We start from the raw sequence: 14,758 nt of genomic DNA, 5'->3' as shown, positions 1-14,758 counted from the left end.
TTGTTACCGCAGTCCACTTTTATCTTATATTAACAGAATTAGATGTCATCCATTAAATTATTAGGAGAGTGAGTGCTGAACTAAATTATTAAAGAGGAAATGCAATTCACTAGATTTTCTTATAATTTTAATTATCACGAGAGATAAAACATTTGTGTGGTTATCAATTTTTCTTCGTTACTTTGCTCTGTCCTTTGACACTGTCGGATAAAACTAGGCTGGGAAGTCGACATTTTGGAATGGCTTTTAATTTCTGTAAATTGGAAGACTGTTTCTCTTTTTGCATTGATGGGATGTGGGAATCACTGAACAGGCGAGTGCTTATAGCCAACCCTCTTGACCCTTGAGAAGGTGATGAGTTCAAATAGAACGCAGAACTTACTCCGTTCCTGTCCTGATCTCCCTTGTTGCAATTTAAAAGAAAATCAATTGACGTCATCAGGGCCCTACTGGGTATTTTAAGTTTGGATTTAGTTTGAATGGAAGACCGGTGGTTGTTAACATAGCAATGCGAACCAGCCAGGAAGGGAGCCAAGATATCTCTTTCCATGGGGACCAAGAGAACCAGCAAGTCCTTTTTCAACCTCCACCTGTAATCTGTGGTCCTCCCATGATCCAGCTCCCCTCTTCTCCCTGATCACAGTTACTGTGGGGCACCACCCAAGTAATCAAAAAGGCAATAGAATGCTGCCTTTTCTTAAAAGAGAAATTGGACATTTAGGTAAGGATGTAACACTTCAGTTGTACAGGGTATTGGTGAGACCACATCTCAAGTACTGTGTGCAGTTTTGATCTTATTTAAGAAGATTGTAACTACATTACAGATAGTTCAGAGATTGTTTACTATATGATACCTGGAATGAGTGGGTTAGCTTGTGAGGATAGGTTGCTCAGACTGGGCTTATGTCCTTTGGAGATAGTAAGAACTGCAGATGCTGGAGTCAGTCAGCGGGACCCTTCTTTAGGTGCTGACCTGAAACATCAACTTTCCTGCTCTCTGATGCTGCCTGGCCTGCTGTGTTCCTCCAGCTCCACACTGTGTTATGTCCTTTGGGTTTAGAAAGGTGAGGGGTGACTTGATTGAAGTGAATAAGATCCAGAGCAATCTTAACAAAGTGGATGTAGAAAGGATGTTTCACTTGTGCATAAGTCCGGAACTAGGGATGCTGTTTAATAATTAGAAGTCATCCTTTCAGGATAGAGATGAAGGTAGTTTTTCTTCCTCTTAGAGGGTTATGTGGCTCTGAAACACTCTGCATCTGTAGGCGTTGGAGGGGCAGTCATTTTTAAGGTGGGAATAGGTTGCGTAACGGAATCAAAGGTTATCAGGGGTAGATGAGAATGTGAAACTTGCAACACAAAATAGCATTACAGTTGAAGTAGCAGCTCAATTTGACTTAAGTACTTACCTTCGATTTATTATAATGCTTGAGATTATGACCATGGTAGAATATGGGTCTAAAAAGCATAATCAATAAATCATTTTATCTGTAAATCATTTTATCTGTAAATCATTCAGTACCACCAGGCCTCATTTAGTTAATGATAGCCCATAAGCCCTGGGCTATCTTGAAATAACATGTTACAGTGAAGGGCCTTGAATGATACATCTTCTGTAAAGCATAAAGTGACCACTTGCTTTCTTTTTAACAACTGGGGATGAATTACATTGATCATTTAATAAGAAATGTCAAATGTTTCTTTAGAGGCTCCTTTCTTTTTTTTTTAACTTGAGGATGGTGTTAAGTCATTAATCTTTTAATATTACATCCCTGCTGTATCAGCTATCCCCAAATCAGGGACCAAAAAATTGCCAATTTACTGGTCAATCTATACCTTCTAATCTACAACCTACCCAATCATGTTATATTCTAGATAATACATTAGCATTCATATCTCCATTGTTTAATGTGTCCTCCAGAAGTTCTTAGTTTGTATTTCATTCTCTCATTCCCATCACGATGTGGCAAAGGCAATTCTTTGGTTCAGAGGCTCCTCCATGTCCACCTATTCTGTGCAATCTTTTAATTTTCCAATAATTAATTTCTCAAGCCATGCAACCTCGATATTCTCTTCCTTGATAACTTCCCTTAACGTCTCTTACTGGATCATCTCCTGTTAAAATGTGCCCTGGCCTGTCTTTGCCTTTTGTAATTACATACAAGAAATTCATTCTCAGATCTTCATCATTTGTTACTTTATCTGTCTAACTGATCCATTTCATTCTCCTCCAAACCCACAATTCAAAACTTTGCAGCAAATCGGTATCCCCTTTGCTCAGATTTGTAACTTGAAACCAGTGTCTTCTAGTTCTAATTTTGCAGTCAAATTAAATTTCTCGATTGCCTCCACATTGCATAGCTTTCTTGGCAATTCAACACTTCAGATCATGGTCCAAATCTTCCAATTAGAGTGAAAGCTCCTATGATACCAATCAGACAGAAAACTGTCCACTTACCTGGAATTGTTTTTTGGCCAAATATCAAGTGCAGGATCCACTCAGTGCAGTAATCCATATTGCCACCTGCAAAGAGAATCAGGGTGGATCCCTTTTTCCAGCACTGACTGCTGTATTTGGTTAAGTGATTAAGTCCTAAAGCTTTTCAGTGTCTTAGTGTCAAGTGGGTGGGTGGGGATCAGTTGGGGATCTAGTCATGTGGTCAGTTGTATAGTTAGCCAAGTGTTAGACGAGTTTTTAAACAGTCTAACATCTCCCATTCCAGCTCAAGAATTGGAGACTTTTGTACAAGGTCCTGGGCAGGTGAATTGCCCATCAGAAAATCTGCCCAATTCCACTACAAAATGCTTCACTGTTAGGGGTGCTATCTTTCAGATGGGCTGTTGAATGGGGACCCCATCTAAGGAGGATGTACAGGATCCTACAGCACTATTTTTGAGAAGGGTGCAGGAGTCAGCCCCGGTCATTATTCATCCACCATTGAACAAAGAAACAGTTTGCCTGGACATTAACGTATTGCTGTTTGCAGGACCCTATACTATTGCATATCAGGCTTCTGCACTTCCTACATCACAAAACTGACTACACTTGAAAAAATACTTATTTGTTTTGAGATGTCCTGTGATTATGAAGGCAAGGCTTTCAAGTCATCTTTAGCTCTGAATACCCAACATTAACGTCATAAAGAAATTAATGTTAAACTCATGTCTTTAGGAATGTTAAAGCCAATGGTAGCTTTGAAAATACAGTCACTACTATGTCAGCAAGTGTTTCAAAATCACACAGATAAGACTTTCCTATTAATTACTTTTGATTGATGTTAGCCAGGACAACTTCATGTTCATCTTCCATTGAACTGTTTGAATTCACTGGAATTCGCAAGCTAGGCTTTGGGTTAACATTGCATTCAAAAGAAGACACATCTAACTGCCTCTCCTTCAATCCAGGTCTGAAGTGTCATTCTAGACTTCAAATCCTGGGGTATAGTTTGATGCAACAATATTCTGACTTAGATTCAAAGAATTGTCAACTGACCTAACAGTTCAAAATTTTGGAATAGTCCAGACACCTGTCAGGTTCCATTACCTTAGTCATTGCTTCAGTGAAACTGACAGCTACTTCTGGAGTCTGTACACATTCAGAATAAAGCAGAAGTCTAGAAGGTGCTATCAATGTCTCTATGCTCATGAAGGGTACTTAACGTTAACTTTTTGGTTTGCAGTATGAATACCGCTCCATTATTGGCTGCTTATCTGCTCAGGTGATAGGACTGTTTCATGCCTAAAGATCCCTTTTACTTGATACAAGATTTAAGCTGCTGCCTGGAATGAGAAAAGCCAGAGATCCTTGGCATCATTGATTTTCTAAGCAAAGGAAAAATTCTTTCCCTATTCAGTCTAATAAAGGAATTGTCTCACACTTGGTGCATACTACACAAGAATTGCAGCAAAAAAAAAACATAACCCAATTGTCGAATTTAATTTTATTATGGGTTTTAATTTAATTGTTCCCTTTACATCAAATACTCCAGTGGCAGGGGATATTGCACACAATATCTGAAAAGCACTACATAATACTTTCACTGAAAACTAAGTTCTACATTAGATATGACTGGTTAGAATTTTGCAGGATTATAAGACATAAATACCATACACAGCTGCAGTTTGACACATAAAACATTATTCAGATAATGGGAGGATTGTGAGTTGCTGCTCAGCCAGCTGTGAGGCTGGTGCTTTCCATATTTGGAAGATAAAACTGCATGCAAGTGTTTAAGCAGACATTTTATGTTCGCAGTCTATTCATTTTTACAAGTCATCAGCGGAACATCTGTAAATTAAGGATGAGAGTAAATTTGGACAGTCACAAGATTGCTGGCAGTCACAGGATTGGTTGCAGTCACTTTCCCGGGCATTAGACAAGAACAGTTTTTGGTCACTATTACTCTGTAATGTCACAAACATCCCATAAACAGTATCACTTAGTAAATCAACTGACATATCATCATGGTCACTGCTACAAATGTGGCTCCTCACAAAAAATTCGACTTTTATAATGAGATTCATTTTAAAAATACACTCAAGACGTTCAAACACGCATTCATTCTGATCTCTAAAAGTGAGCAATTCCCTCGCCATATTTACTATCACAATTTTAATGTACATAATTGTTCTTATAATTAAAACAAATTTCATAACATATACCCGTTTGATCCACAAATACCATTAACGGGCACCTGTTTGTAGTAAGGTGGAAATGAGTGGCATTGCAAACTTTAAACATGCAAGTGGATTGTGAACAAATGTTTCATCAGAGCCTAGTATGTTAGTTTGGATACAGTATATAAATCTGGAAGAAAATTAACCACGGCAGGATATCAGCAGATTGTCTATTTCAAAAAAATGATTGGTTGTTGGAATGTAACATGTTCAAACCCACTTTATTATGGCAACTCATCACAGCTAGTTCTTTGATCCTCAAAGTCTGTAGGAACCATCAGAAAGAAGTACGCAATCATTTTCACCTTACTGACATTGTGAGTTTGAAGGTTTTTAAACAATATCACAGCAAAAAAATACAATGAATTGTTAAATTCAGGTTAAACTAATTTCATAAAATCTACCATGAAGGTTCCATGCTTCCACGGCACAAAAGTTTGACTTCTTACCAAGCTCCTTTTAATATTGACATTTATTACCATAGTGCAATCTCACAATTACACAACAATGAATTATCTAACTCAGTAACATGATCTTAATGTCTGCATGAAATACAAACATGAAACAGCAAAAAAAAACATGGGTGCAATCATTAAATGTAACTTGCTGTCTTTTTTCTTACAAAATGCACACTTTGACTGTCAGAGCTTTACCACCCCCCTTTTCCATATTTCCATACTTGTTGTCAACATCTTAATTTCATGCTTTGAATCTCTTTTCTGAAAGCCAGGTTTTGATGTTTCATCTCTACACTGAAAAAAGTGACTCATACAGAACATTCTACTGCTTTTCAGAAAAAATAAATGAAAGGGTAGAGCTGGGGGAAGGGACCTGTGGGAAGTTCAGCTTTAAAACTACAACAATACATTTGAAGAAATGCAGCCCCTATGAAAAAGTGTACCATCAGTAAAATCCATGTACTTCTCTGTGCATTTCTGCACCTTGCTCTGGGCAAATAAGTACACAGCTCTGAATCAGTACCATTTGAGAAAGTGTAAAGATGCATTCAAAGGAACTTTGAGCAAGTCTCCAAAAACGTTTTATACAGGGACATCAATAAAACAGCATGCCACATGCACATTCTCTCAATGCTTTTAATGCTCCTAACACATGATAACACATCCATCTACCTTGAGAATTCGTTATGATTCCAAAGAATTGTAGGAAAGGGCAATTTATCTGAAACAGTCATAACAAACTCCTTTAAAAAAAATAAATTAGAACAGTTTATTTACAAAATCTTTAAATTTAACCCTTGGTTCCAGGTGAGAACCATACAGCACAGAAGCAGGCCTTTCTGCCCATCATGCCTTGCTAGTCTTTCAAAGAGCTATCCAACTTGAAATGAGTTTAATTTAAAAAAGAAACTCGGTAACTCTGACCTCACAGTTTATAATTTTGTACAGTCAGAAAGCTATGGACTGTAATGGAACGAAATCTTCAAAACTGCTGTGTTCAAATAAATTAATACTAGTAACATTGTTTTGTACTAAGAATTTGGAGTCAAAAAACCAAGGCTGTCACATTTTTCATGTCTGTTCTCAAAGCTGTGCCAAGAATGATCCCCTGTATGAAGAACCCATTTCAATAATTTGCTTGAATCTTTTGAACTATTTTTGTATTTCTCCATGATTTGAGAAGTTATGCTAGTCAAAAATGCAATGAGCACAAAGAGAAGGTGGGTGGCCTGATGTCACATTTGGGCTTCCATAAAATGTCTCCTACCTCCTACGTGCTCCCAGCCTATGCTGCACTGTTCTTGAGCCAATCGGTAGAAGATATGTAAGAATAGCATATGAGGATTGATTTGTTTAAAACTCCTGTCTTTGAAGGAAACATTGAAGGCTTCATTTGCCCCTTGTCCTGACAGTGTGACTAACAAGAAGGCTAGAATGTGGAGTTGAATTTCTCACCCTGTAGCACAGTATGTCAGAGGACCATGGCATGGCAATAACAGTCTCAGGCAGTAGCAGCTTTGAGCAGCTCAAACAAGTCAAATATAAAATGCATGGTGACTGACTTTTTAAACTTCTCCACAATTATAATTAGGATACCAAGGGTGACGGCGTCCTTTCAAAGGAATTTAACTTAGCTGGCGTTTAACGATACCGATACAAAACAAACACTTTTAGAGTATCTAAAATTTTCTTGGAGTTTTGGCGTTAATTGCAGAAGCTAAAAATTAAAAAAAGGTGTTTTGTTTTCAAATAGCAGAAACAAATAATTTAAAACCATGTGCTTCAGTAATCCTTCTTAAATAACCTACTTGGAAAAATATCTTCAAATAAAATACCACAATAACAGAAGTTTATAATACAATGTAATATTGCATAAGTTTCAGTGTCTGAAGCCACATGATAAAATTTGACTCTAATGAAGCCTGCCCACATTAGGAAAGCTGTGTACAAAAACAGTGCAAACATAACGGTGCTTTCATTTTCTGATAAAACAACTTTGCATTACACTTTTGTTCACATAAAGTATTTAAAAATAAAACAATCAGCTTTTTTTTCCTTTAAAAAAAAGTACTGTACAAAAATGAGGTCATATCTGTGGGGAAGCAGCTATTTAAATTTTACGTCTGACAAGGTTACAACCAGTGGGGTCAAGGGTCATCTAATTCCAGACTAAGGCTCACTAGTTAGATCCAACAGTGGATATTTTTGACCACAATGGAGAAGAAAGTTAAATTAGATATGAAGAGTTATGAAAAGATGAGTAAGCCTTCACTGTCCTCATGTATTTCTTTTTCGGTGAATCAGTGTCAGGTGGAAAAGGCAATTAAAAGTAATGATCCGTGTTTTAAGTACTAATTTGTATGGCAGGTGTACACACTAGCTATATGGTATCCTTGCTTTACACAAAGTAGTTAGGGGGCTATAATATTTAAATCCCAATTATAAATTTCAATATAGAATTCAAATTAGAATAACTGATGATACCACAATCCAATGAGACTTTTGGCTGGAGGTGGATACCTGCAAATGTTTCAAAGAAACTGCTGTTATATTGGCACAAAAGAAAAGTATACCCTTTTCACAAAGATGTAGACAGTATCATGCTCTCAGATATTCAGATTTTTAACTGGGAAACCGTAAATCATGGAATAGTAAGCATATCTGACTGAATCTAAACCACCAGAAGATAATGGGCTTCAGATTATCATTAACATCTCATGTTCACATTATATGTGGCATTGAGTTTTATACAGCACTACTATTTATTGGATTAATATAACTAATTCTAGATCCCAGTATGACTTGTTTGAACCTGTAAGCATTGATTGACCAGTTATTAACCTGTGTTTCTCCTAAATTGAATATTCCCTGTTTCAACAAACCAAATATATTTACTAAAATATACAGTAAGTGCATTTTCAACTCAAAAATATCATCTTCAAAAATGTACAAGCTTCCTTGCTAGTTTTTCTAGGAAAGTAGGAACAAAGTATGACTAAACTTTACAGAGTGTATTTGCAATTGTCTTGATATCTAAATGGCAAATGTAGATTCTAATTACACTGCTCAGTGGATGCTGAACTGCTAGCTGATAGATGACCTGACTGGAAGTTAATTTCCAAAAATTCTGATACTTTCAATAGCAATATCTTTAATTGGAAATTCAAAACATGATACACTTTGAAATTGCCTACTTTATTTGCTCCAAAACAAGCAGCACTTTTTTTTAGCCAATATGAAATTTTTTTTTGAGTTGCTCCCAGGTTTTGACACTGTACTCCCTCACTTTTCAAGTTAGGTTTTACCCAAGTCAAGCACAGACATGAAGAAATGCATTCAACCTTTCTAAACCCTTCATATGACAAAAAGCTCAATTCTGTTCATCGCACAGTCTGACATACTTAGACTTACACCCGTACAATTATGTCTTGTGTATGGGCTCCAGGTGAAACAAAGTTTTACGATTACAAATGCTGTGCAGGTACAAAAAAATTGAAGAAGTTGTGGCAAAATGCTTTTCCACTGTTGGATTTTTTCCAAATAGAAATTAAAATAGACAATTCAATTTTGGACTGTACAACATTAACAATATTACACTAGTGACTGCACATTATCAGACCGTGTCAAACTTAGATGTAATATTAAATTATAAGGATTTCTATAAGGTGATTTTTAGAATTATAAGTGATCAATGGTTTAGCTAGTTACAAGTCCACACTTTCTGCCCAAATCAACATAATGCATCCACCTATTAAACCTCAATTGATGTTTTTGGTTAAAAAAGAACTAACTTGTGCAACAAGAACGGAGGCTACTTATCAATAATATGTTACGTGACTTAAAAAGAAGAAAACTTTCTGCATATTTGGAATGATTCTTCTCCAATATTTCTATTCCACCTGAACCTGTGCTTGCTTAAAAAAAAATATAAAAGAAAGCATACGTCACATTTTAACATATGCAATGACTGGTCTTAAGGAAATTGTAGGGTCATATACACATACAAACACATTCACACCCACATACTTCACAGCATTACCCAAACTACTGTCCTATACTGATCTTCACTGCTGATCTGTTGTCTGCCTCATTTTTTAAAAAAGTGCAACCAAGATCACAATACATTCAAGTCACTGTCTAAGGCAAAATGACTAGTATGTGTACTCCCAACTCCTTTGGTTTCTGCTTAAGTATATTAGCTGTTTTTATAAGCATGCAGTTTTATCAAGGCTCAATGGCAATATGCCACGTTCATATGCAGAATTACACCTGTCAAGAAGCTGGTACACAGGGAACATGCCTTAGTTAAATATCTGCATATTAATTTACGGTGGGTGGATGGGCTGGTTACGTGAATAGGGTTCAAAATACGTGAGTTTAGCACATATTGCATTACCACATGGAGTTGTGTACTGCCTTTGCACAGCATTGTAGTCATTAAAAAGCTAAATTTCACACGTTTCAACTATAGTTGTGGTGGTTTATTTTTGTGTAAAAGTTCTGTTCCCACAGGTAAGAATCATGGAACTTTTTTTCACTAAATCAGTTTCTTCAAAACATAAAAATCCTGAACCAGGATCAACCACAGCACAAATGTAATAGATACGGAGCTTGGCTGATTCAAGTATTTTAAACCCTGTTGTTACTTTTTTAGGAATACGAAAGTTTTGCCTTAGCATAGGAACTAAATAGTCTGGAAAGTGTTACACGCTAGTGACCTGTATAACAAATCTATCGTACAATATTCAGCAGACACTCATTTATGTCTGCTTTCCCTCACTTTTTTTTTTAAAAATTTCCATTTGAGTGCTTCCCCTTAGACAACTGGTTGAATGTTCTGGTTTTATGGGACTCCCAGTTACAATTCGATCTTGCACGCAGGGAACGATTCATCTTGCATGACAACAGTGCTGCTACTCGCTAGTACCATGATGTTCAGGTCCTGTTGCTTCTCATGAGTTTGCTGGTACCATTCCCGCATGACTTCAGAGTCATGGGTTGGGATTAGAGTAACCTAAAATCCAACACAAAACCAGGATGAAACTCTACTGCATCTACGAAACGATCAGAGTCACAGTTAATCACGATTACATCAGTTATGAAGATGTGAGGAAAGTTAAGTCTTTAAAACATGTTGCCAGCTCCGGCAGTGGATACTGACCCTTTATTAACACTCAAAGCAGAGCTGAATAAGTTCCTGGCTGGAGCAGAAATCACATCTTACAAAATGCAGCAGAAACCCAATTTCATTAATGTCAAAAAGCGCTGTAAGGTATTTCACAAGAGTGAAATTTCATATAAAATTCCAACTGAATTATTTAATATTAGGCAAATCATGAAGAGCTTAGCCAAAGAGGTAAATTTCACTGAGTGTCTTAAAAGAGGAGGGAAATATGGAGGGGAGAGGGACGGAGTTGTGTTGCTCAGGGCCAAGGCACAGAAGGAACAAACGGTTACTAATGGGGGAACAAAGTAAACCCAGGACTCTTAACAGGCTGGAATGAGTGCAGAGATTTGAGCAGGAGTAGTATATAGAGATAAAGAGGGATTTGCGGAGGGATTTGAAAAGCAGGATCAAAATTTTAAATTTGAGGTACTAATGGACCAAGAATCAACATTAATCAATGAATAAAGCAGTGATTGATGACTCAGGCAGCAGATGAGCTTCACTTTACAAAATGAGCAGGATAGGGTGTCAGCCTAGACTCATGTGGTCTCCTGGTCTAGTCTGACTATCGAAGAGGATTGGAGATGCATTTTCCAGTGTTTGTCCTCTCTAAATTGGCAAAGGATTTTTAGCATTGCTTTGCAAAGGAAATTTCATGACTGTGAGTGGATAACAGCTTAAGAAAATGGATGCTTCAGGAGTATGACAGTATAGGCTTGATGAAGGACTGCCTGTCATCATTGTACGATCTTGTAAATAATGCCGATCAATTCACTGATAAATTAAGGCCATCATCATGATCTTGTTGAAAGGTGGAGCAAGCTCACCGTGACAAACACCTTACTTCTGATCCTGTTTCTTATGGTTAGTTTTTATTAATAATCACAGTCTGATTGGATGCTGAAGTATTAATGATTTTTTTTACATTAATTACTTTCTATGCATCATTGATTTTGAGGCTGCTGCACTTGGCTTCACATGCCCTTCCCCAACTGTGCTGGTGTTGAAATATTCACTTTCAAACACCATCATATACTCATTCTTGAACATTTTTTGAATACTTCATTTTTAAACACATCATTTTTTGATCATTTCATTCTTACATGCCTCAAACCTCAAGAGCCTCCTCATCTGAGGTTCACTGTTGCTTTTCTCTCTGGCTATTCTTCATTTATTTCCATGTCTGTGCACTGAGGGTCTACAGTGATGGTGATTTTAATCTCCAATTGGTATCGCCCTCATTGACTTGGTGCACTTTATTCCATTGCCCACTTCACCCTTCCAACTCATTCCCCCATTGATACCAAACAATTGCTTCGCATGGAAGTGTGTGCTGGTCTGCCATGCAACTCAAATTCAGTACCGGGCCTCACTTGAGCGAAGACAACAAGTTGTGGGCACCAACTAGATCACCTGAATACAGCTTGCTAGTCTTAACCTGACAAATTTGAGTCAGTACAGCACCAAATTTGGTGATTGTGCCAGATATAAGGAAGGCAAAACTGAACCCAGGATAGCAGAGGCATGGGGAAATGAGCAGGGGCCCACTAAAACTGCCATATATCAATTTTTAAAAACTCTGACGTCATTGTTTATACAGTCTTCAATGCTGCTTTCAGTGATTAGGCTGTTTATGACCTTTAAACCACTCAAAGCTAACACTTTATTCTAGGTGACTGATACTGCTATTTTCAATAAATTCCAGTGACTTCCTTAAGACTATAAGAAACTGAAAAAGGAGTAGGCCTTACAGCTCCTTGGACTTGCTCCACCATTCAGTATGATCATGGGCCACCTTCTGCTTCAACTCCATTTTCCCACAAAACAAAGACATGTCTACTACCACCTCAAGTATACAATATTTACTGCCTCATCTTTATCAGCATTGATCAAAAATCTCTGACTGATGTATCAAACGTGATATCACTTTCAAGGCACTATGAAATACAATGATTTTCCAAGTGCACTGTTAAGACTTTCTTAGTAATATATTCCAGCATTTCTCAATGATTGATGTCAGGCTAACTGATCTGTAGTTCACTCTTTTTATCTCGCACTTTTCAATAGCAGTTACATTTTCTAACTTCCAATCTCCTGGGATCACATTAAACAGGGGTATTTTAGAGTCATACAGTCATACAGCACAGAAACAGACCCATCAGCCCAACTCATCCAACCAGGTTTCCTAAACTGAACTAGTCCCATTTGTCTGCGTTTGGCCCATATGCCTCTAAACCTTTCTCCATGTACCTGACCAAATGTCTTTTAAATGTTGTAACTGTATTCAACTCTACCATTTCCTCTGGCAGTACATTCCATATACACACCACCCTCTGTGTGAAATAATTGCCCCTCAGGTCCCCTTTAAATCTTTGGACTCCCCTATGTTGGGGAAAAGACCCTAGCTATTCACTATGCCCCTCATGATTTTATAAACCTCTATAAGGTCACTCCTCAGCCTCCAACGCTCCAGGAAACAAAGTCCCAGCCTATCCAGACTTACCTTATAACTCAAACCTTCCAGTTTCAGTAGTATCCTAGTAATTTTTTTGCACCCTTTCCAGTGTAATAACATCCTTCCTACAGCAGAGCAACCAGAATTGCATGAATACTCCAAATGTGACCTTACCAATGTCTTGTACAGCTGTTAGAATTGAAAAATCAAACCAGTGCATCCACTATCTCTGCAGCTCTTTCTTTTAGATCCTCAGGATGTATGCCATCAAGTCCCAGAGATTTATTGCCATTAATCTTAAGTTTCTCTAATACTTTTTTCTCCATGGGTATTCATTACTTTAAGTTTCTCACTCATGTTGGCTCTTGGGTTAACTTCTATTTCTGGCCTGTAATTTGCCTTCTCCTGTGAAAGGGAAAAGCATTGATGGCAAAGAGACCACTAATTAGCCTCTTATGGTCCTCAACAGGGATACTCAGTTTTCAAAGTTGCCAGTGTGATTGCCTAAAATCCAGCCCTATGTTACTAAGTCAAAGAGGAAACCAAAATTCTTAAAGACAATTTTAGCAATTAGGATTTAATAATTTCATATGAGGACACAATAATGCTGAATATAAAAGAAATATATGTTACAAGAATTGAAAGGAACAAGATTTTATTGCTTCATTGAAGAGCATGTAAGAAATTAAGCCACAGCAACTCGGCCATTACACTAAAAATAAATGGGAGAAGGCTTAATAGATCATCATAGCAATGTAGCCAGCAATGGTTCACTGGCATATTCCTGGTGGAGATATCTGTTTGTAATGATTGCAACATCAGTGTTCACTTCAACTTATCAGTTGTAACATTAACCGGAAAACAGTTACATGCAGTACAATAAAAAACTTTACAATATTATAAGTAAGCTATTCAATGGGATTCATTTGGAAAATTAGATAAACAGTAAAAGTAATAAAATGTTTTGAAAGAAAGAATTTTGTAAGCTTACCTGCATATTACTACCCCACTGAGACTTGCCCTCCAGGAGAGCATCCAGCACAGCCCTGCTCGGTTCATCAGCTGCATGGTCATTTCCACTCACTACATAGTAGGAAGATCTCACTCGTTTGAAAAACTCTGCATCCACAGTCTTGGCACTGCAGTGATTTGGAATGTATACCAGGTCAAGGTACACAGGAGGTCCTGGGGGCACTGACGGCATGCTTGCTGCCTTATTGCTGCTGGAAGCTTAAACAGACAGAGTACAGTATTTCACTCTAATGGCATTATAAAAGTTGATTCCCCATTAAGGGGAAGAAAATGTCCAGGTTTTATTCGGAACACAATAAGTTACCAGCAATACTTAAATCAATTACTTTTTGCCCAATTTTTCCATGCTTCCTCTGGAGGTTTATATTAAGTATGTTCAATGTGCAGTATAACATTGATCAAGTGATTAATTAAGCCTAGACACTGCACTTTGGTAGACAATTCAACCACTGAAGGCCTAAGCTCTTCTTATCCAAATACAGGTGTCGACTTTTGCTTTGTATTATTGTTCCAAATCGATGGTGTAACATTGCTGACAATGATCTGTTCAGCCTCACATTCAGTTCTATTTTGAGATCAATCAAAGCTTCCACCCCATTACACATTCCAACAGGAAGCACCAAATTGTGATTAAGAACAGAAATGGCAATTGAATTTTTCTTTGTCCTCCTTAAGCCACAGTTTTATGAGCTGCTGTTATTTCTGGCGGAGCTCAGTGAGGTCAGGTCTAACAGAGAACTGAATCAGAGACTTTCCTGGTTTTATAGATGAGTTCCCAGTCAGATGGTCCCTTTTCCCAATGATGGGCAAAGTTTATAATATGTTGTGGATTTTGAAATACATAGGGGCATTTTTTGAACAGCTAATATTCTCTTGAACCCAATCTCTACAATTGTTCCAATAAACGTGGGGCTGGTTGATAGGATTATTCCAGACAAAAGTGTAGCCATTCTTTGTACACTGTCATAA

At 37.4% G+C, this 14,758-nt stretch overlaps 1 protein-coding gene across 1 annotated transcript in view; it reads right to left on the bottom strand.

Moving 5' to 3' along the window:
* Window positions 1-3,929: 3,929 nt before the first annotated feature.
* Window positions 3,930-14,758, bottom strand: part of map1b (microtubule-associated protein 1B) — a 114,008-nt gene continuing 103,179 nt past the window's right edge. The window contains exons 6-7 of the mRNA XM_048595112.1: window positions 13,749-13,987; window positions 3,930-10,149 (exon numbers count right to left, since the gene is read on the bottom strand). Coding sequence (XP_048451069.1) covers window positions 9,994-10,149; window positions 13,749-13,987 — 395 coding nt within the window. The 3' untranslated portion in view covers window positions 3,930-9,993. The remainder of the gene's footprint in view (window positions 10,150-13,748; window positions 13,988-14,758) is intronic.

This window comes from Rhincodon typus, chromosome 3 (genome assembly GCF_021869965.1).
Source record: "Rhincodon typus isolate 14 chromosome 3, sRhiTyp1.1, whole genome shotgun sequence".
In the NCBI taxonomy this organism is placed as follows: domain Eukaryota; kingdom Metazoa; phylum Chordata; class Chondrichthyes; order Orectolobiformes; family Rhincodontidae; genus Rhincodon; species Rhincodon typus.
This window is presented reverse-complemented; position numbering and strand designations above follow the sequence as displayed.